At 56.9% G+C, this 23750-nt stretch overlaps 2 protein-coding genes across 3 annotated transcripts in view; one reads left to right on the top strand and one right to left on the bottom strand.

Annotated features, from left to right (window-relative positions):
- Window positions 1–15880, top strand: part of NINJ2 (ninjurin 2) — a 75484-nt gene extending 59604 nt beyond the window's left edge. The window contains exons 2-4 of the mRNA XM_055396162.2: window positions 14228–14459; window positions 14923–15098; window positions 15514–15880. Coding sequence (XP_055252137.2) covers window positions 14228–14459; window positions 14923–15080 — 390 coding nt within the window. The 3' untranslated portion in view covers window positions 15081–15098; window positions 15514–15880. The remainder of the gene's footprint in view (window positions 1–14227; window positions 14460–14922; window positions 15099–15513) is intronic.
- A 982-nt stretch (window positions 15881–16862) lies between these two features.
- The window catches only part of B4GALNT3 (beta-1,4-N-acetyl-galactosaminyltransferase 3), a 103304-nt gene continuing 96416 nt past the window's right edge, over window positions 16863–23750 (bottom strand). For both annotated transcript variants that reach the window (XM_055396001.2, XM_055396002.2), the window contains exons 15-20: window positions 22897–23216; window positions 22059–22212; window positions 21775–21847; window positions 21259–21412; window positions 20537–20663; window positions 16863–18879 (exon numbers count right to left, since the gene is read on the bottom strand). In XM_055396001.2, coding sequence (XP_055251976.2) covers window positions 18771–18879; window positions 20537–20663; window positions 21259–21412; window positions 21775–21847; window positions 22059–22212; window positions 22897–23216 — 937 coding nt within the window. In that variant the 3' untranslated portion in view covers window positions 16863–18770. The remainder of the gene's footprint in view (window positions 18880–20536; window positions 20664–21258; window positions 21413–21774; window positions 21848–22058; window positions 22213–22896; window positions 23217–23750) is intronic.

Below are 23750 nucleotides of genomic sequence, written 5' to 3'. Positions count from 1 at the left end.
CACTCCAGTATTCTTGCCTGGAGAATCCCATGGACAGAGGAGCCCGGTGGGCTACAGTCCATAGGGTCACAAAGAGCTGGACACGACTAAAGCTACTTAGCAAGCACGCAGGCAAGCAGGCTGGGCTGGCTTCAAGGGACTGCTCAGAAGGGCCAGCACTGAGAAAGGCCCTGTGCTTGGCTGAAGGCCATCACCATCTTGAAATTCTTAATACATTTTGTACCAGGGGTCCCTCGGGGTTATATGAACACCACTTAGACAGTCCACTAGCCTCTCCCCCCTAGGAAGCTGTTTCCCAAGGGAGGGCTCTGTGACCCCCAGACAAAGGACATTCTGGAGGACTCTTCTTGTCCTTCATGATCCAGCCGAGATGGCCTTCAAGCCCATAAGAGCTCCTCCAGGCTCCCCAGAGGGGTGGTCCTCTGCTTTCTCGCTTCGTTCCTCTCTCCCACGCGGCGCCCACCCCTCTCTGTAACCTAGCCCAGGCTCCCCACCTCCAGGCCACGCCCTCTGTACTCTGACTTCCTCAAAACAGAGAGATGCTCGATATACTTGTTGACTGAGGAAAGCAAACAGAGCTATCTTCTCAGGACAGGGCACAGGGCACTGCACACAGTGGGCGCTCAATCAGTGCTGCTGACTCGCACTGAGCAGGCCGGGGCACCCCACTACATGGCCATGCCCGTCCTCAACCAGGGCATTCCACAGATCGGACCGTCATTCTCTCCCCTTCCGACCTGGTGAGGTAAGGGTAACCCTAGGGCAGCAGAGCTGATTTATGGGGTTTCCTTGTGTGGAGCTGGAAGACTTACTCCCTCCCCATACCTGGAGTCCCAGTTCCTAAATGCCCTGCTGGAAGGAGTGTTAAGAACCCCCGACACTGGAACTTCCCCAGTGTCCAGCCAGTGGCTAAGACTCTGCGGTCCCAGTGCCAGAGACCTGGGTTCAATCCCTGGTCAGGGAACTAGATCCCGCATGCCGCAGTGAAGGTCAAAGATCCCGAGTGCTGCAACTAAGACCCAACACAGCCAAATAAATAAATAAAAACAAATATTAAAATAAGAACCCCTGACGCTTGCAAAGCCCTTTAAAGCTTGCAACCTGCTTTCATTAACTTTCTCCTCAAACTGTCTTTTGGTGGTTTAGTCCCTAAACCAAGTTGGACACCAAGTCGTGTCCAACTCTTGTGACCCCACGGACTGTAGCCTGCCAGGCTCCTCTGTCCATGGGATTCTCCAGGCAATACTGGAGTGGGCTACCACTTCTTTCTCCAGGGGATCTTCCCGACCCAGGAATCAAGCCCACCTTTCCTGCACTGCAGGTGTTTCTTTACCAACTGAGCCACCAGGGAAGCCCAAACTGTCTTGTAAGTCAAGACAAATACTTAAATATCAACTGTGGGGTGGTTGTCCTAACATTTTTTTCTTTTGCTGTGTGTGTTCCTTGAGGAATAACTTGGAAATACAGATAGAGCCCAAAGAATAAGGATACCTCCATCTGAGTGTCCAGCGATGATGCTGTTAACATTTCAGTCCAAATCTCATGAGATTCATCTCCACACATGAAATACACCTTTCAAAACAGGATGGCACTGTCACTGCTTTGTCGTCTTATTACTCCCAGTTGCGTAGGAGGCTAACAGAGGTCGTTGGCCCCTCAGGTGCTGGGGGCAATGCTGGAGACGGACTCCGGTGTCCTGACTCTGAGGCCGGTGTCCATATCTCTGAACCCAACTGCTGCTCAGACTCCAAAGGGGCAGGAGGGACCGGTGACCCTGGGAACGGAGCCCCAGCAAAGAAGGGTTTGTTCTAACCAGGCTTTGGGGAAAAGACCCCGAAAACACCCAGGTGTCCCCAGCAGCACAGGCTGCTCAGAGCTGCTACCTCCACACATCTGGACTTTGTCCGGCAGTAAACAGCTCCAAGGATACAGGGTCAGCTGTCAGGTGGGGCCCAGAGGGAGCAGGTGCCCAGTGGCAGGCACTGACCCCAGAGGGCAGCTGGAGATCTGTTTGGTGGCCTCAGAGGGCTCGTCTCTTTGTATTTTTAGAAAAAGTGAGGGCACAGCAGTGACCAGCAACCGCCTCACTGCCTGCGCATCACCTTGGGCAGTGGAGAGGGGCCTGCAGCCTAGGTCCGGGCTGGAGGTTAAGGGCAGGACCAGTCGCCTGCCTGCCTTTCCTCCCGCCTTTCTTCCATTCTGCCTCCCTTCCTCAGCACACACTGCTGGCCAGATACTCAGCTGGGCACTAGAGGCAAGATTTACTCAGGGCTCAGGCCTTCCACTGCAGTCCACAGGGCCACAGAGCTGGACATGACTGAAGTGGCTGAGCACACACATGCACTGGCCTTCCACGAAGGTAGTAAAAGAACAAGAGCTGACCAGAGGCTTACAGAACTTCCCAACGCAGGTTCAATCCCAGGTCAGGGAAACAAGATCCCACATACTGTGGAGCGACTCAGCCTGAGCGCCACAACTAAAGAGCCTGCAAGCTGCAGCTGAGACCAAGGCAATAAACATTAAAAAAAAAAAAAAAGGCATGGCTTTCTCATCGGCAGCCGGAGTCTATGTAAAAATAAATAAATAACGTTAACAGCAGGAACTCTGGCATCAGACAGTTCTTACTGTTGATCAGTCGCTAAGTCGTGTCTGAATCTTTGCAACCCCATGGTCTGCAGCACGCCAGGCCCCTCTATGCTCCACTGTCTCCTGGAATTTGCTCAAACTCATGTCCATTGAGTCGGCAATGCTATCCAACCATCTCATCCCCTGTAACTCTCTTCTCTTCCTGCCCTCAATCTTTCCCAACATCAGGGTCTTTTCCAATGAGTCAGCTCTTTGCATCAGGTGGCCAAAGTACTGGAGTTTCAGCTTCAGCATCAGTCCTTCCAATGAATATTCAGGGTTTATTTCTTCTAGGATTCACTGGTTTGATCTCCTTGCTATCCAAAGGACTCTCAAGAGTCTTCTTCAGCAAGAGTTCTTCAGCGCTCAGGCTTCCTTAGGGTCCAAATCTCACATCCCTACATGACTACTGGAAAAACGGTAGCTTTGACTATACAGACCTTTGTCGGCAAAATGATGTCTTGGCTTTTTAATACGCTGTGTAGGTTTGTCATAGCTTTCCTTCCAAGAAGCAAGCGTCTTTTAATTTCGCGGCTGCAGTCACCAACTGCAGTGATTTGGGAGCCCAAGAAAATAAAATCTGTCACTGCTTCCACTTTTTCCAGACAGACCAGGGTTCAAATCTCAATTCCCCTGTCTCTAACTGTGTGACCTCAGGCGAGTTGCTTAATTTCTCTGGACCTGTATGTCCCCTCTTAGGGTCTATGAGAAGGAACTGAGATAACACATAAACATGCCTAGAAGAGGGCCTGGAATGTGATAAGAGCTGGAGAAATGCAGTTATGGAAAGAGAGGCTGTGCATGTGAACCGTTCTGGAGCTCGGGCTGGTCCACGTGGGCCACAACACCGATGGGTCATTCCCGAGGAGCCCGGGGGCGTTGGGTGAGGATGGGACTGGGGCTTCCACGGCCCTTTAGCCGAGGGTTTGGCTGAGTTCAGCAGCGGCTCACCCTTTTAACCACACACTAGCTCCTCACAACAAAAGAGTTGGAGGGCTGGCATCCTCTCGTTCTGCCAAAGAGGAGGTTGGGAAGCAGAGGGTCTCGTGAGCTGCCTGAGGTCACCGGGGGAAGAGACGGCAGCCCCGGCTCCAAGTGCAGAACCGCCCATCCCCTGACCTTCATCTCTTTTAGACCCTGACCCATGACACCAGAGCCTCTGCTAAGGCTGCAGGAGCTGGGGCCGGGAGCTGTGATCCTAAGGAGGGAAGACGGCTCTACTGGGCCTGGAGGGAGAGTGGGTGACTCCTGGGGATGGGGCAGCAGCAGTCCTGGCAGTTAGGCTCTGGGCCCAAGGGGCATATGACTCAGAGCTGGCTGATTTTTTTTTTTTTTACTTTTTGGCCACACTGTGCAGCCTCTAAGGGATCTTAGTTTCCCTGACCACTGATGGAGCCCTCGCTCCCTGCAGTGGAAGCATAGAATCTTAACGGCTGGACCACCAGAGAAGTCCCAGGGCTGGCTGACCTTGAGGGCCGTGTATACCTGGCTTTGATCCATGGGCACCCAGTGCCCACCCTCTGGGTCTCACCCGCTTGGAGCAGCAGCTGGGGTACAGCAGTGGGAACAATAGCATCTCCTGCCCTGCGCCTGCCTGTCCGGGCCTGGCACCAGGCACGGTCCACCCCAGACAGTGGACACACACACACTCACACACACAGAGGCTGCGAAGCCATACCAGGGCCGTGTCAGGAGTGGACACGCCCGTGGAAGATGGCCACCTCCTGTCCCCGCAGAGAGCCCCCTGTGGGAGGTCCAGGGAGTGGTGCTCGGTGGTCCTGGCTCCCCAGCCCCTTCTGAACGAACACGGGGGTGACAGAGCCATCATTCTCATCCAGTATGCCGGGCTGGGCGCCGGTTTCTGGGACACAGCAGCAAGCAAGACAGATAAGTCCTTGTTCCCGTGAAGCTTATCTACTGGAGCGGGACTAAAAGGCCGTGCTATCTCCCTTTCAGCTTTCTCCTTTAGGCGCTTGATTCTCTGCTAAATCTTGTCATGTTAGGGGATGCGAGGAGCAGGAGTATATGGGAGAGGCAGGGACCTCTGGACATGCCAGGGAGCTGAGGACGTGTTGGATCTTGGCAGGCTCTGCTTATGGCTGGGTGGGGTGGGAAATTCACCACCTTCCCTTTTCCCATCTCCATGTCAGATATGATCTCCCGATGAGGTCTGCTCCCCTGGATGGCGGCCAGGGACTGTCGGCACAGCCCTCGCGGCTTCTAACTGCCTGAGGTTCCAAGGAAATAATTCTCACCTTCTGCAAACGTATCATCCAGTGGGAAGGCACAAAATTAAGGTGCACCATTGTGTGGAATGTTGCTATTTTGCTTTATGACTTTTTAAAATTGGAGGAGAGCAGCTTTACAGTATTGTGCTGGTTTCTGCTGCACAACGTGAATTAGCCATAATTATACATATATGGCAAGCCACTCCAGTACTCTTGCCTAGAAAATCATATGGACAGAGGAGCCTGGTGGGCTGCAGTCCATGGGGTCGCTACTAGTTGGACACGACTGAGTGACTTCACTTTCACTTTTCACTTTCACACATTAGAGAAGGAAATGGCAACCCATTCCAGTGTTCTTGCTTGGAGAATCCCAGGGACGGCAGAGCCAGGTCGGCTGTTGTCTATGGGGTCGCACAGAGTCGGACACGACTGAAGCGACTTAGCAGCAGCATACATATATGGCTTTCCAGGTGGTGGTAGTGGTAAAGAATCCACCTGCCAATGCAGGAGACACAAAAGACGTGAGTTCAATCCCTGGGTTGGGAAGATCCCCTGGAGAAGGAAATGGCAACCCACTCCAGGGTTCTTGCCTGGAGAATCCCATGGACAGAGGGGCCTGGTGCACTACAGTCCATGGGGTCACAAAGAGTCGGACACAACGGAGGGACTGAGCACACACACACACACACACATATGCTCCTGCTAAGTCATGTATGTAAATATAGCTCCCCTCCCTCCGGAGCCTTCATCCCCCTTCCTGTCATTCTAGGTGAAGGAAGTCAGAAAGAGAAAAACAAATACTGTATATTAATGCACATATATGGAATCTACAAAATGGCACTGATGAACCTATTTGCTTCATGATTAATTGTTCTGAGAGTCGTTTTCATTTAGCTGTGTGTTGCCTCCCGTCTGGACTCAGGTCTGCCGCAAAATCTAAGGTTCTACAGAACCAAGAAAGGCTCTGTAAATGCTTGAGTGAAGACATGAAGACAGTCTGAGGGTGAACAGATCAGGCCTTATAAACAGGGTGGACAGCACCTGGCACTGGGGACTGGGGTTGGTGGTCTGTGCTGCCAGCTGGAGTCAAACGCAGGGTTGGATTTACACCCTGTTCAGTGAGAAGAGCTGGAAAGATTCCCTCTGCATCCTTCAGACTAGGGTACACCTCTGAGGGACTAAAGACTATAATGGGCTTCCCAGGTGGCTCAATGGTAAGGAACCTGTCTGCCAATGCAGGAGATGTGGGTTCAAACCCTAAATCCAGAAGATCCTCTGGAGGAGGGCATGACAACCCATTCCAGTATTCATGCCTGGAAAATTCCATGGACAGAGGACCTGGAGGACTACAGTCCATACAGCCGCAAAGAGTCAGACAGGACTGAGCGGCTGAGCATGCATGCAAAGACCGTAGTGGTTAAGGACACAGGCTCCAGAGCCTGTCTGGGTTCGAATCCCAACTCTTAAGATCAACAGCTGGTGGATCCCAGGGCAAAAGTACTGAACTGTTCTGAGCCTCACCCCTCTCATCTGTAAAATGGGTGTTGTTAAAAGAATTCAGTGACAGTCGACAGAAGGAAGGGTCTAGCACACAGCTTGGACGGTGGCAGGCACGTGGAGCACCAGCTTCAGTGTGGTGGCGCGGAGTAGACGGACGGCACTCACACTTCAGCTGCGTCGGAATCCCCTGGAGGCCTGTGGAAACACAGATGGCTGGGTCCCAGCCTGCGTCTCTGACTCAGGTCTAGGGTGGTGTCTGAGAATCTGTTTCCAACAAGTGCCCAGGTGCTGCTGCTTCAGGGACCACAATTTGAGAACCACGGGCGTGTAACAGAAAAGAGGATTCAGGTGTAGCGTTCTGGAGCTAGGGCTGTCCCTTATTATCTGGTGACTTTGGGCAGCTAATCTCTGAGCCTCAATATCTTCACGTGTAAAACGGGACTGTTAATACCCACTTGACAAGAATTCCCTGGCAGTCCAGTGATTAGGACTCCGGGCTTTCATTGCCAAGGGCCCAAATCCAATCCGTGGTCAGGGAACTAAGATCCTGCAAGTCGCTTGGTGTGGCCAAAAAAAGAGAAAAGCCCACTTCATGGGGGTCATGCCCGGTATGCGGTATTCTCGGTATTCAGTTACCATTGTTTCAATTCTGGCCAGCGTGTTGGTCCTGGAAGGATGGGGCGGGGTTGCCATGAGCAGCGGTGGGTCAGGCGGGCTTGGGGAAGGCTGCCAAGAACCCCAAAGCCGGGAGCAAAGTGCCGGGTGGGACTCGAAGCCCCAGAGCAACGTGCTTATTGGGAAAGAACTCCTGATTTATTTCTTTGGAAGTTTCACACAGAACCTTGGTGGGGGTTGGGGTTTGGGAGGTGGGGGAGTAATTTGGCTGCACTGAGATCTAGTCCCCCGGCCAAGGATCGAACCCGGGCTCCCAGCATTGGGAACTCCGAGCCGTACCCACTGAAGGGCTAGGAAAGTCCCTCTAACCCCTTTTTGTCAGAGAGAAAGTCCTCTCGCCTCAGCGGGATTAGCTGCCCTCCGGCCCGGCCGCGCGGTGCGCTGCCGCCCCCTGGCGGACGAGAAGGCGCTGCACACCCTCTCGGGGCGGTCTCCGAGCGGCCCGAGTCTGGAGTGCTGGGGGCAAGGCCCGCGGGCACCTGGGGGAGGTCTGGCGCCTCGCAAGCCTGCGCCCCCGGCCTGAGAGGAGACTTCTGGACCAGTTGGGTGTTATTACGGGAACAGCCCGCGGACACCCCACCCGTGGTGGATTAGAGACTGTTGACTTTTAAGGGCGAGACCCATCGCGCTTGGCACAGCAAGGCTGCAGGCTGAGTGCCGGCACAGGCCTCGGGGCTCCGGGCCTTTGCGGGCTTTGGCCTGAAGACCAGTGGCTGCGGCCAGCCTGAGTCATTGGTTCCGTGAGGCGGGGAGAAAGGGCTACCCCTGGGCCAGGGGCTTCAGTTGATATTCACTGTCCAAGCACCACGCCCCTCACCCAGCAGTTCTTGGGTCTGCAACCCCACCCTCAGAGATCCCTTGATTTTTTTTTTTTTTGCCTTTTCTGGAAAAACTCTTTGAAGTAAATCCTTCATATAAAAAAATTCAATGCTGTCATCATTTATTGTGCATTTAATGTGGCAAGCCACTGAGCCGGGCACCGTAGGGACCCAGGAACGTGGAAGATGCATTCCCCCCAGGAAAGCGGGCACTGGAGGGGCCTCCGAGAGAGAAGGGTCTAAGAAGGGAGGGCTGACCTGGGGGTGGGGTTGGGGGTTGAGGGCCACGGGGAAGAAAGGCCTTCAGTCCTGGAGGGAGTAGAGCTGGCGGAAGGGTGGGGTGTGTCAGGAACGGTGAGTCATGTGGTGTGGCCCAGGAGAGAGGGTGAGTGTCGGCCCCTCCCGGGAGGGAGGGGAAACAGGACACAGGCTGGAGAGGGAGGTGGGAGCCATCCAGGCAGGGGGTTGGGGTGGGGGAGTCGGGTCTGCACAGCAGGGAACCCAGGGTAGGGGGGCTTGTCCGAGAACCTCCCTCCCTGAAAGAGGCTCCCCGGTGGGTGAAGAGAAAGGTTTCCAATGGGATGGGCGTGTGTGAGTGTTCAGTGTTCTGACTCTTGGCGACCCTAGTGAGCTCATGGTCTATAGCCCGCCAGGCTCCTCTGTCCATGGGCTTTGGCAAGGATACTGGAGTGGGTTGCCATGCCCTCCTCCAGGGGATCTTCCTAACTCAGGGATCGAACCCGTGTCTCTTACATCTCCTGCATTGGCAGGTGGGTTCTTTACCCCTGGTGCCACTTGGGTGCAGAACCATTTCAAAGATGGGTGTGAGGGGCTGCTGAGATGACAAAGGGGAATCTTGACGTGTGGGTGGGGCCAGGCCAAGTCAGAATCCAGCAGTCAGATGCCTCTCCGCCCACAGGTGGGAGTGTGGGCCTGTGTGGGAGGGACTTCCCTCTCATCTCCTCCTTGCTCTAAGGCTTCAGTCTTCAAAGCACATTCATCCACATTATCTCATTGATCTTTTCAACAGCCCTCTGAGCTAACCAGGGCCTATTCTCTTTTTACACATGGAGAAGCTGGGTCCCAGGTGAGACAGAATTATAAATTCAGCTTTATATTCATTATTGGCCTCCTGGGGTCCATACTTCTTTTTCTAAAAATATACATTATTTACAATTTGTGTGACTTTGTGTAAATCGTGCTGGGCCTCCAGTTGCATTGAGCAGGGGGCTACTCTGTTGCGGGGCGCGGGCTTCCCATTGCAGTGGCTTCTCTTGTTGCCGAGCACAGGTTCTAGCATGCAGGCTTCAAGAGTTGTGGCCCACGGGCTTCAGTTGCTCCAAAGCAGGTGGAATCTTCCAGATCTGGGATGGAACCCATGTCCCCTGTGTTGGCATGCAGATTCTTATCCACTGTACCACCAGGGAAGTCTTGCATACTGTGTTTTAATTTTTGTTGTTGTTGTTTTGATAGTTCAAACACTCAGAGGGGTCAAAACCCAAAACATCCAGATGAAAGTTTCTTTGTCAACCCTATTCTCCCAGCTGTCCGGGTCACCTCTCAACAGTGTGAACTCTAGCCTTTTGATTATGGGTGTTGGGCCCTTTCTGCAGGGGCTCAGGACACAGCCCTGCTGGGACCAGGGGAGCCCAAGGCAAGTGTTGCCCCAGGAGGGGTGTTATACCTCCCCTGAGCAAGTGTACATTCGGTTTTCTTTCATCTGAAGCCACATGAGTCTATCTTTAGATCCTAAACTCCTTGGAGGCTGGGAGTCTATCTTCTGGGAGGCTGAAGTGTAAGAGTTACAATTACAGGCTCTGGCAAATAGAGAACAGGCATAAAATCTGTGCTGCCAAACCTTGAACAAGTTACCTAGGCTCTCGGAGAGCCTCCATTTTTTTCAACTACAATAATCACAGGTTCAATCTCTGGGTCGGGAAGATACCCTGAAGAAGGAAATGGCAACCCACTCCAGTATTCTTGTCTGGAAAATCCCATGGACAAAGGAGCCTGGCAGCCTACAGTTCATGGGGTCGCAAAGAGTCAGACACGACTGAGCGACTGACCAACCAACCAACCTAAGGGTGCCCTGACCAACTTCATGGGACTGTGTGAGGACTGGATAAGATGATTCATGTCCTGTGTTTAGCCGAGTCAGGCACAAGGTCTGTAATCTCTAAGAGGAAACTGTTGTCATCCCCAGTTCCGGGGCCTACTGTGCAAGCCCATAGTAGGACAGACCCAGGCACCTTTTCACACTTAACCCTGACAGAGGCTGAGAGTTCACAGGTGATAGGGTCTACGTGGGAGCTCATTGTTAAGATGGCTCATTATGTTGATCTTGCAAACAAAGAATAAATCACAGTGATCCTTGAGACTGACCAAATTGCCCAAATGGCATCCAGTTATCTCACTGGCGCCTAGCTTCTCAAAGCTGCGAGACCACCAGATTCCAGCCCTCCGGCTACGTGACCATCCCTTTGGAGAACTTTTCATTGGTGGGGTATAAGAAGGACTCTGTCAGAAAGGGAGGACACTGGTTCTCCTTAAGAGTCAGTCACCCTCTCTTTTCCCTCTAATAATTTTCCCTTTTCTTGCCTGACTGCCCGCTTTGCTCTCTTTTTCTCTGCACTCGCCTTATAGTACCTCATTAAAAGTGAGTTGGCATAGGAGGTCGCCCCAATACACACACTTGAATGAATCGCTCTTCCTGGGCTAGGATCCGCCTTTCCCTTTTCTGAAACCAGCCTGGCTCTTTGCCAGCTCCTGCCAGGTGGCTTTTCTGGGTAGTCGGGCATCTTGAGGCCAACATGGGGCCAACAGCCCACGGCTCCTGTGGGCCTGTTGTGTCTGATGCCCTGTGTTATAGCTGATCCACAGGGAAACTGCCATGTGGCTTTTCTCAGGGCTGACTGACTCAATGGAGGGTCACCTCTGCCCTGAAGCTGCCTAGGGTGAGTGACTCAGGGCCTCTGACCCTGGCCTGGTGCCCAGCCACCTGGACTCTGCCTCTTAGAGGGTATATCCCCGGCCCCTGAGACTCCACTCAGAGGAGGGACTTCCCCTCACCTAGACCACCCTGGCTTGGAAGGGACGCAAGAAATCATCTATCCTGCCTTCCTTATCTCGCAGATGGGAAAGGGAGCTGGGTGATGGGAATACCGAGCTTGTCACAGAAGCGGGATTTGGACCTGGCCTGCCTCCTGTGGTTCCCCACCGGCTGTCATAAATCCCCCTCTCCTGGCCTTCCCACCAGCCCTGCTCCTCCTCTCAGGGCTCCCACTCCTGCCTCCAGTGGGCGGGCTCCAGGTCCTAAACTCTCTGAGCAGGGCATCCCATGGCTTTTTGGTAGGACAGTTACGTACCCCCTTGGGAGAACACCCCTGTGCCCTTTCGTTTCCAAGAAAGGGCAGAACAATCTCTTGAAGCAGGTGGCCCCCACCGACCTTACTATCAGTTCAGTTCAGTTCAGTCCCTCAGTCCTGTCTGACTCTTTGTGACCCCATGGACTACAGCACACCAGGCCTCCCTGTCCATCACCATTACTCAAATTCATGTCCATTAGGTTGGTGATGCCATCCAACCATCTCATCCTCTGTCCTCCCCTTCTCCTCCAACCTTCAATCTTTCCCAGCATCAAGTGGTGGTGGTGGTGGTTTAGTTGCTAAGTCACGTCCAACTCTTGCGACCCCATGGATTGTAGCCTTCCAGGCTCCTCTGTCCATGGGATTCTCTAGGCAAAAACACTGGAGTAGGTTGCCATTTCCTTCTCTAGGGGATCTTCCCAACCCAGGAATCGAACCCAGGTCTCCTGCATTGCAGGCAGTTTACCAACTGAACTATGAGGGAAGCCCACCCAGCATCAGGGTCTTTTCAAATGAGTCAATAAACAACTGCAAAACTGTGTTTACTTTTCTGCTCAAAAAGGCATTCCTTTCCTATCCAACCCAAGTTTCCTCAAGAAACAAAACTACAAGCCAGCAAGGATGAAGGGATAAATAACCGTCTGGAAGAACAATGGAGCAGTCCACGGCTTCAAGGGTTGGAACCCACACCAGCCTGGGGAGCTGGACTTGGCGAGCGGGCTGGGGACAGGGCAGTCTGAAACGGACAGAGGGCAGGGCGAGGAAGAGTGCGCGCCCGGCTGTGCCCGGCGGCGCGGGGCGCCCGCGGCCCGGGGGTCTGCGGGGTCTGCGGGGCCTGCGGGGTCGGCCCGCCGCCGCTCTCCACACCCACGTGCCCTCGCCGCCCAGAACGCCGGGCCCCCACTTCGCGTCAGCAGAGCCGGCCTGGGTGCTCAGCCGGCGCGGTGGGCAGGCTGGGGGCCGCGCACCTCTGAGGAGGACCCCGGGGTCTGCGGGGACCCCCGCTGTCCTGCAGGAACAGTGCGGGCGCGAGGGCGGAGGTGAGGGGTCCCTGTGAGACAGACTCAGATGGGAAAAACGAGGCTCGGAGATCTCTTTCCGTGTCACTCGGACGCCTCCCGAATGGCATTAACCCCCCGTTTGTGGGTGTGGAAACTGAGGCCCAGAGCCGCGGGGAGGAGGGCTGGGGCGCCGAGGCCCCGGGCCCCGCCCCGAGGAGCCAGACAACCACGGGGCCCACGCGCGGCTCCGCAGCCCTCTGGGCGCAGGAGGGGCCGGGCCGGGCCGGGGCGGAGGGCGCAGGCGCAGCACAGGAGCCGGAGTGACTCGGGCCGGAGCGCGCAGGCCGGGCCTTTGTTCCCGGGACGCCCGGCCGTAACGGACCAGCGCCCGAGGCAGGAGCGCGCCCTGCGACCGTCCCCGCCCGCCGGCCGCACTCCCGGCGGGGCGGGGGCCGAGGGCGGGAGGGGGTCGCTCCTGGGCTCCCGGATGTCAACAGAAGCGGGGCATCCATCAGGATCCGGGAGTTCATCCAATCGGATCCTCAGGCCGTAGGGGGGGCCCCCCTCTGGTCATTTCAGCCATCCCTCTGCCTCAGGGCAAGGCTGCATCTAAACCGTCCAGAGGAATTTAAGAAAACCCTTCCCCGGCTCTTGGGGATTCCCCAGTGGCTCAGAGGGTAAAGCATCTGCCCGCAATGCGGGAGACCCGGGTTCAACCCCTGGGTCGGGAAGATCCCCTGGAGAAGGAAATGGCAACCCACTCTCCAGTACTCTTGCCTGGAATCCCACGGGCGGAGAAGGCTGGTACATGGGGTCGCAAAGAGTCAGACACGACTGTCACGGCGACCCCTTGCTAGGCAGCGCCTCTCCGCGTCTCTCGGCCGTCTGTCCTCTAACCACAGTCCCCACCCTGCAGGCTGACTGGCCCACCCAAGTCAGCAATGGGTCATTTCAACCCGTATTTCACACCTTTGGTGGGTTTTAGGTCAGCCGAGGCAGACCTGTGAACAGACTCCCATCCTAGCCTCCGTGGGTCCAGGTTTCACACCAACCCTGCCTTGTCTGGATCCCTCAGGGAGAAACACCAACCTGGACCCCACCCCCGCAACGCCCACACCCCTGCTGCCCAAGCTGCTCCTTCGGACCCCGAGCGCCACCACGTGGACACGGGGCAACGGTGCCCTGCGGGACCAGAACCTTTCAACGTGTCCCCCCCACCCCCACCCCGCTCTGGGCCCTCATCAGGCCATGCATCCATCCCCAGCGCCGTCCTAAATGAATCGCCTCAAAACGCACCCAGTTCTTTTGAGTGACTGCAGGTTGCCTGCAGCATTCAGTTTGCCCCCGCCCCCTCAGCCCTGCTTGTGACCCTCTCTTTCAGAGTAAGTGGCTTCTTGAGAATAAAACTTCATCTTAATATTTCAAAAGCAAATCAAATGTAAATTATGCATCAATAAATTCTAGTTAAAAAGTAGTAACAAATGAAGAGCTTTTGACTGGCCTGTACTGCTGTGTGTATACATGCATGCTCACAGACGTGTATGATGGGCCAGGTGTGACAGCTGGGGTATGTGCCCGAGCAGGCCTGCGGCTCCAGGGGTCCCCACGAGGTTGAGTTGGAGCAGAACCCAAAAGCATGCAGCTCCCGTTCCATCTGTGGCGCTCTGCACCCTGCCTTGGGGCCCACATCGTTCTGGGAGGAGAGATGCCTCCTCGTCCTGTCTTCTGCAATGCTCTCCTTTAGGGAAAACAGGTGGCGCTAGTGGTAAAGAACCCACTTGCCAATGCAGAAGACTCAGGTTCGATCCCTGGGTGGAGAAGATCCCCTAGAGAAGGGATTAGCAACCCACTCCAGTATACTTGCCTGGAGAATCCCATGGACAGAGGATCCTGGGGGGCTTAAGTCCATGGGGTCACAAAGACACAACTGAAGCGACTTAGCACACCCCTTCCCAGTCTCTCAACCACTTCCCTTCTGGAGCCTCCCGAGTAAACCTGTATTTTGTCCCCTACAGCCTGGGAGCCCCAGCCCAGGGAGGAGCCCGCCCGTCAACCTGAACCGTTATGCCACCAAGAAGAGCCTGGCGGAGAGCTTGCTGGACATGGCGCTCTTCATGTCCAACACTGTGCAGCTGAAAGCAGTGCTAGATCGGGGTCCGTCCTCCCGTCACTACTCCGCCCTCATCACCCTCCTCAGCATCTCTCTGCTCCTGCAGGTGGTCATTGGAATCCTCCTCGTGGTCATGGGTGAGGAGCCCGGGCCTGGAGCTGGCCTTGGGGGGGTGGGTGGGAAGAAAAGTCCCAAACGCCTCCCTGTCACTCCGTGCGTTTGCATAGTCATACACTAACTTGCTGTTAGCCCCGTGCACCTTCAAATGCCCAAGTAACAACACATGGCAGGCAGGCACCCTGCCCTATCTCCTGGCATCCCATCTAGTAGCCAGTACAATACCTACTAAATGACTGTGCTCACTACCTCGTAGCAGCGTTCCTTAGAGCCTGCATTCCACACTCTGAGAAGACCCAATGTAAGTTTCCAAAAGCGGCTCTATTGAGTACCACATGGACGCCCCACGTGGTCAGTGAGGGAGAAGGCATTTCAGCACAATGGCCACCAACTCCTGATCTCTGAGGGGCTGTGGTGGGGGAAGCTCCAGGCTGTCATCCCCCCACCCCCAGGTCGTCATTTGCTACTCCCTCTTCTCCACAGCTCGACTGAACCTCAATGAGGTGGAAAAGCAGTGGCGACTCAACCAGCTCAACAACGCGGCCACCGCCTTGATCTTTATCACTGTCATCATCAACATCTTCATCACGGCCTTCAGGCCACATGAGACTGGGCTCCTGGCTGCCGGGACCCCTCTCTGAACCCGGCCTGGAGCCCAGGTGAGGGAAGATGGGAGGTGCCCAGGTGGCCCTTCTCACCTCTGCAGGTTTGGGCTGAGAGGTGCTCACCCGGCAGAAGGGGATGAATGTAGACCTTGGGCAGGGATGAGGTCCTGGAGCACAGCGTGGGCTGGGACTCACCAGAGTCCTCTGTGCTCTCTGCTCCTAGGCTGAGCTGCTCTGCAGCCCAGGATGGTGGAGGCTGCGGTTAGTGGGGGAAGAGGGAGACGCGGGTGTTCTCCTTGACAGAGTCAACAGGACCACGGGGAGCGGGCCGGCAGCACAGAGCCTCAGGCCCTGCTTCAGGTTCGGATCCGAACCTGCTGCACCCTGGGAAGGCACCAGGGCGATTGGGTGACACTTGGGCCTGAGGCGCTGGTCTGGCCTTCTCTTCATCTCTTTGCTTCCCCTACAGGTGCTGGGCCTGGAACTGCTTCCTTCTCTCCCCCTCGATCTGCCAGGCTGAAGGGCACAGTGTACAGCTTTGGGGAAAGCGCCTAGACTCGGAGGGCAGTGTAGACACCCCTGCTTCCTACCCTCGGCACCGGAGCAAAGATGAGCTCTTCTCCAGGCTTAAGCAGAGTCATCTCGGCCTGGAGTCCTGAGCTCGGACTCAAGTACCATCCACCTGTCTCCTGGGCCTTGGGCGTGCCTACAGAAGGCTGGGTCTGCCCAGCTTAAGGACTCTGCTTCAGACCCCACCCTGTTCCTTCCCTCTGCCCCAGCCTGTTTTCTCTTTTCTGTAGGATGGAATAATTTCTCTCCATAAAGCTTTCTGCAGATCCACCATGAGTCAATCTTTGTTTCTTCGATTGTGAAGGCTCAAGCACCCAGGCGGGCGGCTGTCTCCATCTGTGTCCTGGAAATGGCTCAAAGGAGCAACCCCAAGCCTGGAGGGGGAAAAGGCTTTTAAGTCACTCGCTCTCCTCTGGGTTCTGCTCTGAGTCAGGTTTCCCTGACCAAGTGCCTAGGGTAATTACCATCTGCTGCGTTAGCAGCAGACCAGTCCCCTCTGGATGCTTTTTGAGAACCTCCAATTGGCTGCCCCTGGATTTCCCTGGTGGCTCAGACAGTAAAGAATCTGCTTGCAATGCAGGGGACCAGGGTTCTATCCCTGGGTCAGGAAAATTCCCTGGAGAAGGGCATGGCAACCCACTCTAGTATTCTTACCTGGAGAATCCCATGGAAGATGAGCCTGGTGGGCTACAATCCATGGGGTCGCAAAGAGTTGGACATGACTGAGCAACTAACAACAAATTGGCTGCCCCAGCTTTCACAGCAGCACCCTCTCTTGGGCACGTGCTTAAGGAATACAAACTAATTTCAATCTCTGCCTAGATCAGATATGACCAGGATGGGACCTTTGTACTGTAGCGCATCAACAGGGCACACCCAGCTCAAACACAGATGCTTTTCGATTGTCCGCTTTCTTAGAACAAGCCACACCTCAGCGCCTCACCTGACCTTCCTGCGTCCACCAGCCTTTCTCAACTGAAAGCTCCAACCTGCGTGAATCTAGTGCACAGGAACTGTTCCTCAGAGAGGAACCTCGTGGTCCCCATCCTGAGTGAACCACACAGCAGGGAAGGCCGCCCGCCCCCCCCACCACACAGACATACAGGTTATGAAGGGTGATATGGGGAGTCCCCGGCATGTCCACTGGAGACCTCAGAGCTTAGAGACGGCCACGTGAGCCTGGGCCCTCTGCCCAGCCCTCTCCCACCCTGATGGGCAATAGGAAAACACAAGGGCATTTTGTTTTCTGAGAAGATGCTGTATTTAATGCTTTCCCTCCCCGCACCCTGCACATTTCCCTACCGGGCAGGGGCCGTGCCAGGCCCCCTCCATTAAGGCAGACGGCGTGGAGGTAACAAGCACGTTGTGCAAGGCACTGGACGGGCAGAGGGGCTGGCAGGCCGGGAGGGGAGGCTGCGCAGACGCCTGTCCTCAGGAGGCGTGAAGCAGGAGGGCCATCTGGTGGACTCAGGCCTTGCTGGGCAATGCCCAGCGATACAAGGAGCCCCAGAAAGAAACCTGGCCGCCCAGGCAGCCGCAGCTCCCATCAACTCCCTGCAGTCCTTCCCGAAGGCACGGCGTGTGAGCCAGGACCATAAAAGGCCATAGCCTGAGGGCAGATCGAGCATCCACAAGCCACAATCTATTAACCGAAAAGTCCGTGTCCTTCCTGATTTCTTAGGCGGGAGGCAGGGGTTCTCGTCGACCTCCAGAAGGTGCTCGCGGGGCTCCATTCTCCCACAGGCCAAGTTCATGCTCTGGGTGACTGCGGGGCCCACAGGGCAGACCCTGCAATTCCACACACCAAGACCTGGACTCCATCACGACCCCGAGCCTGGGCCCAGTGGACTGGCCTCCCAGGCCCCGCCGCACCCGCTCCGGGCCCTTCCTCGCAGACGCTGGGGTTTGCGAGGCCGCGTCCAGCGCACCTGTGGTGAGTCACAGCCGCGCAGAAGGCAGCAGCAGTAGAAACATCCCCAGTGTAGAGGCGCCTGGGATCATTAGTGCAAGAGAAGTGTGCGATGCGATCTAGGTGACAGAAAGGGTGCCCCAGGCCCCAGAGGCCGAGGGCTGTGCTCCCTGAAACGGCTTCAATTTTCAGTCCTGATCCCGCGCTGTGGACAGAACACCACCCTCGCCTCACCTCCCCAGACCTTCCTCCCCGGGGCACCGTTCCCCAGTTCAGAGGACCTTTCTCCTCTTCCTCCCTGCGGGGCGGCAGGAGGGGGCTGCTGGGCTGTGAAGACTCAGGCTCCCCGCTTCCCTTCTCATCCCTCCCCCGGACCTCGCCCCTCCCCATCCTCTCCCGGCTCTGCTTCATGTGGTCCCCAAGGCCCAGCTCACAGGTGGCTGGGACGCCCTCCCTCGCCTGTGACGCCTGTGACGCACGTCCGCCCTGCACCGGGGGCCAGGAGCCCACCACCCCCGCCAGTTCCCTGGCCCCCAGCTCCCTGAGGCACTGGGAGGAGTTGGTCCCCTCTCTGTGCTTCCAGTCAGTCTGGAGTCAGCTCGGCTGGAGGGTGAGGTTAATGCCCTGGAGGCCAGCTGTCAGTCAGCTACCCGGAGGGTGTGTGTGTGTCCCGGAGGCATGGACCTGCAGGGCAGCTGCGAACGGCTGCACGTGGGGCCAGCTCCTCAGTTGCCCGGTCCAGGGCCCAGGGACGCACCTGTGGGTCTGAGGTATGCAGGGGGAGAGTGCCCTTCCTAAATGGACAACTCCGCACCCCTCACAGTCTATGCTGGGTCTGGACATGTGTGGTTTTGGTTTTCTGTCAAAAAAAAAAAGTAAAACCCCCCAAAATTTGTCTACTAGAAGAGCTTCCAGCCCATGGTCACTGCCCCCCTAGAAGCCCCAGGTGGGCACTTGAAGGCACCTCCCAGTCAGTGTGGCATGGCCAGGCTGGGCTCGCCTCCCTCGACCTGGTCCCCCTGCCCTTCCTGAGAACTCTGCCATCTCTGTCTCGTCTCCTGGCCCCGGAGGCCTAGAGGCGGAAGACGGCTGCTGGGGCAGGGGGTACCGACTTGGAGGCTGCTCGGGCCCACCATGGCCCCTGCTCCCTTCCATTCCCGCTCTGGCAGAGAGCGGGCACTGGCCGGGCCTCTGCGGTCCAGGTGCCGGAAGCCATCAGTCCAGCGGGCGCCCCCTCCAAGCTGGGGTTATGGCGTCTTCATCTGGCGGCGGTTCCACATGCCCCGCTTGGAATGGAAGTGATGGAAGAAGTTTCGGAGGGAGAGACGCTCCACTTCCAGGCCGGCTTGGAGGATCCTAGGTGGGAGGGGGGTGGGATGAGCCACAGAAGCACCGAGGGAAGTGGGGGGAGGGCCAGCCCACCTGGCCGGGGAGAGAGCCAAAGAGAGCCAAACCAGGCCGTGTCTCAGAGCCTCTCTCCCTAGAAAGGGTAAAGGGATACAGTGGTGGATGCGGTGAGGACCCGTGAAGAAGGATGTGGTGACAGCCAGTGTGGACTGTTAAAAGCACTGAATATCCAGGAAACTCTGGGTCCCTGGAACCCGGGGAGAAGGGATTTTTGGGAAGGAGGACAGGCTGGCAGGACACAGGGCGAGGGCATGCGGTGAGGACCAGCCAAGTGCTCAGCACACCTGGAGGTCGCCAGCAGGGGTCCCTGCACCCTGCCTGATGGAGGGAGGGGAAGTTGGGAAGCAGACCTTGTCCCAGCTCTCCCCATCCCCCTTTCCACACGCACAGCCTGTTGGGAGGCCTGTGTTCCCAGCAGGTGGAAGTAACTGGAATTGGGGGCAGTTTCTTACTCCCTGGGCCTCAGAGGGGCCAGAACTGTGGAGCTCTGCCTTCCCCCAGGGGTGGAGGGAATACCAGGCTTCTCTCCGCTTTGGGGTCTGACCGCAGAGCTTTATGGGAGCTGCGTTATCTAACACAAACTCCCTCACCCACCCTTGTTTGCACCTTAAATTCTGTTAGCACTGTCGCCTTCCTGCCTGCCTGCCTGCCCTCTAGGGAAAAATCAAACAGATCCGATTTTCAAGTTTTCAGATCAGGTTTTCAAGACAGTCATAGCTTAGAGATTTGGGGCAAGTCGTTAACCTCTCCTTGAGGCTCGGTTTTCTCATCTGGCAAATGGAGACGACCATACATCCTGCCCAGAGTCTGGGGAGTGGAGGATGTCCACTAAGAAGTGGGCGGAGGATGTCCATCGCCTGCCCAGTGACTGGGCGGTGAGGAGGTGCCTGGTCTCTCAGGGAGAAGAGTGTCTCTTCCTCGTCAGGGTCCCCTCCCCCTGGAGCCCCTGACCTGGCCCGTCTGCCTCCTCTGGACGCAGCTTCAGCAATTACATCCTTTCTGTCTTGATTCTCCTCCTCTCTCTCCTTCACTCTCACTCCTAAAGCTCAAATCTCAAGGTGTCATCCAATTTCCCCCTCCTCCCCTTGGCAGCAAAATTTCCTGAGGAATTTTGAGGAGGAATCTCAGACTAAGCCTCCAGGTCCCTCACCACCCACACACTCTGAAATGCCCTCGCCCTGTGTCCTGCCAGCCTATCCTCCTCCCCAGAACTCCCTTCTCCCAGGGTTCCAGGGACCCAGAGCCTCCTGGATACTCGATGCTTTTAATGGTCCGCACTGGCTCTTATGCTGACCTTGTGCTGACTCTCGCATCAACCCCCCAGAACTTCAGCCTCCTCCCCAGCCGTGTCCTCCCTGGTGGGTAAGGGGGTGCCCGGCGGACATTAGCATTCACACCCTCGCAGCTCAGAGTCTGTGCCCTTCCCTAACAGTCTGCCAAGCACCCTCCACGCCCACCCTGCCACACAGTCAGAGGCAGGATCCCCTCCAATAGCTCTGTCTCAGCGAGGAAAGGAATCCGGTCCAGTGGGGCCAAGGGGGCTGGACCTGGGCGGCTCTAGCCCCGCCCCTGCCCCACGCTCCTCCCCAGGCCCCTCTCCAGTCACCTGTCCAGCAGCTCCCAGTCCTCTCCGCCCCAGCGGTCTCGGAACTCCTTGGTGTTCATGCCGCCAATCCTGTCCAGGTCTGACTTGTAGATGCCTAGCAGCCCGAATCCGTTTACCTCCCAGTAGCCTGCAGACAGACAAGCCCCAGGGGAACTGAACCGGGGCCAGGAGGTGGACCGAGGGGGCTCCAGGGTCGCACCCCTAGAGTATTTTCTGGGAGGCAGAAGATTCTCATCTGAATGAGCCCTTTTCCTGTTTGTAGGGAAAGCCCTCTGAGCTAAGTTTCCAGGTTCAGGGAAGGCAGCAGTCCCCCAGGGAGGGACCAAGCGCTGGTGACAGGCCCCCAGGAGGCTCCGACAACAGCAGCCCCTGAGGGTGCAGCCATGCCCGGCTCCTTCTCTAGGCAGGAAACCTCCTATCTCTGCATCCTGAGCGGGCACACAGTCTGGCACACAGTAAGTGCTTGGTGAATGTCTGATGAACAAATGAAGGGGAAAACACAGGAGGTGTTCAGCCTTGCTGCTGCCGCCACTGCTGTCAGCTCAGCCCTGGGCCACTTCGTGGCCTGCCCGGGTGAGCAGGGCTGCTAGGTGAGTGGAGACAGGGAAGGGGAAGGGATGGAGAGGGGGTGCTGCCACCGTAGACAGGACTGTCTCCAGCTCCGGGTTAAGCACCAAGGCACAGAGGTCTTTCCTACCCTCCCGAGCCCAGGGCAGGCTCACCCTCGGGCCACTGGGGGGTGGCCCCGCAGTGCAGCCTCATGACCATGGGGGCGAAGGCCATCTTGCCCTCCACGCAGTGCTTCCGGATGGTGTCGATGATGCCAGCTGGGAAGTGGATGTGGAGGTCGCAGAGGAAGATGATGCTGTGCGGGTCCTGGGGACAGGTGAGGACGTCAGCATTCCCCCTAGACCAGGGCGAGGAGCCCAGGACACTAGGACCATCCTCTGGCTCTCTCCCATTTCAGTGACCGACAAGCTTGCATGAAACAGAGTGCTGGGTGGATTTCCACGGCCCTGGGCGTTGGGGCACAATTCTTGTGATCAGGGTTCAGAGAGGGAAGCCTGACTGTCTTTGTGGATGCTGGGGACTCCGGACAAATGCTCCTACCCTGGCCCTGGCCCTGCAGAGTAGCAGAGAGGACCGTGTGTCTTGTGCCTTCCTCCCTGAGGAGCTGGCCATCTGAGGGTCTCTTCACCAGCCTTTGTTGTCTCCCAGGCCCCTCTCAGGCCGCTTACCTTCACCAGGTCCACACCAGCCTGGAGTCCAGCCGAGCGTTCGAAATTCCCACTTAGCTTCATGTACTGGTAGCTGCGGGGAGAGCAAAAGAGAGGTTGAGCCTCAGGACCCAGCCGTGACGGTCCCAGGAGGAAGCTGGCGGGCAGCATAGAGGTGATGCAGGCTCCTGGGATGGGACTCTGGGTGGGTGAATCCTCTGGGAAAAGCTAGACTGGGAATCAGGGCACCGATGGGACTTCAGGAAGAGGTGGCTCAGGCTGCACCCCGCCGGGAACACCCTCACCTCCGCAGCTTGGACTGTTTCAGGGCCGCCTCGACATCCATGTCCTCACTGCTATAGTCGGTGATGACGATATTGAAGTGCGGGTCGCTGGTGACCCGGGACAGGGTCTCCATGTCTCTGATAAACTGCTGCACCCAGCGTGCCTGGTTCTTCACTGCCCAGCGGGGTGGGGAGAAAGAAGCGGAGTAATGCAAAGGGCCGCCTCTTTACTCCCAGGTCCCGCGTGGTCAGAAGTCCCACTGGACCTTTGCTTAGGGCAGTGCGGCTACGAGAAAGGTTAGCAGGGCAGTGGGGGTCGGAGGGCAGCGGGAGAGCTCCTGGTTCAGGGACCTCTCCACCCCCTCCCTGCACAGCCTCCCAGGCAGGGCCCCGCGGAAGGCCTAGAGCTGCAGCTTGTCATTCGCTGTCACAGTAACCCTCCTGGGCCCTGACAGTCCAATCCACCAGCTGTCCATCCCATGATCACCCTGCACTTCCTGTCTGACCCCCTCCAACCTGTTCTCCTCCTGTGACCGGCTCCCCTCTCCCTCTCTCGTCGTGAAAACCAGCCAGCCGCTCCCCAAGCCTCTCCCTGTCTCACTGCCCCAGGCCAGCAGCCCCAGCCCATTGTTCACACCCAACCCTGCATGCAGGTTCCATACAAAGAGTTGCCGGTCAGCCCGTCCTTCTCAGGGCCCAGGTCACCTGAGACCAGTTACTTTTCTCTCGTGAGCCCCAGTTTCCCAAAGTGGCCTTTCCCCCAGGTTCTGTGAGATCACGCTGGGGAGCAGAGACCAGGTGCTCACGATCTCACGAGGCCTCTGCTTGATCGAGGGCACCTAGGCAGCGGGAGGCTCACCCGGCACAATGAAGTGAACCACGGCGCGGTGGCTCCAGGAGAAGCCCTGGGGCCAGCACAGCTTGGGCTCCGGGGCCCGGGCACCCGGGATGTGCCTCTGGAAGTCATGCGGGCTCCACACCAGGCCTTGCAGGTTCCGGGCCTCGGCCTCCTTCCCGCCCACGGCATCAGCGCCCTGCCAGCCGCGCGTGGACACGAACTCCGAGAGCCGCACCAGGCGCTGGCCTTGCTCCAGCAGCTCGAGCTCCAGGAGGTAGCGGCCCCCGCGGAGGTGGTCCTGCCGCTTCTCTACATTCACAATGCGCTGAAGCTGGTACCTCCTGGAAGGAAGGGTGCGAGGCTTCTGTCACCACCCTGTGCGTCAGGAGACCCCGGGCTTTGCCCAGCTTCGCGGCTGGTTAACATGCTCACACGATGCTTACCTGCTCCAGTGAGCACTGCCATCATCTTTAAAAAAAGGATCCACAGAGATGGGCGAGCTAGTCTCTTAGAGCTCTAAAACCCTAAGTATTCAGCACGAAAGGTGGAGGCGTGAGTCATAGTGAAGAGATTCCTTCAGAAACTAACCCTCATTACCACACAGCTCTGTTCAGTCAACAGTGTGAAAGACACAATGGGGACTTCCCGGCAGTCCAGCGGTTAAGAATCCGCCTGCCGGGGACGTGGGTTCAACCCCTAGTCCTGAAAGATCTCACACACCGCAGAGCAACTAAGCCCATGCACCACAACTCTTGAGCCCGTGTGCCACAGCGACTGAGCCGGAGAGCCACACCTAGAGAGCAGCCCCTGCTCACTGCAGCTAGAGAAAGCCTGCGTGCAGCAACAAAGACCCAGCAGAGCCAAAAAACAAATGA

This window comes from Moschus berezovskii, chromosome 6 (genome assembly GCF_049115385.1).
Source record: "Moschus berezovskii isolate FMDL1 chromosome 6, NW_MosBer_1.0, whole genome shotgun sequence".
Taxonomy (NCBI): domain Eukaryota; kingdom Metazoa; phylum Chordata; class Mammalia; order Artiodactyla; family Moschidae; genus Moschus; species Moschus berezovskii.
This window is presented reverse-complemented; position numbering and strand designations above follow the sequence as displayed.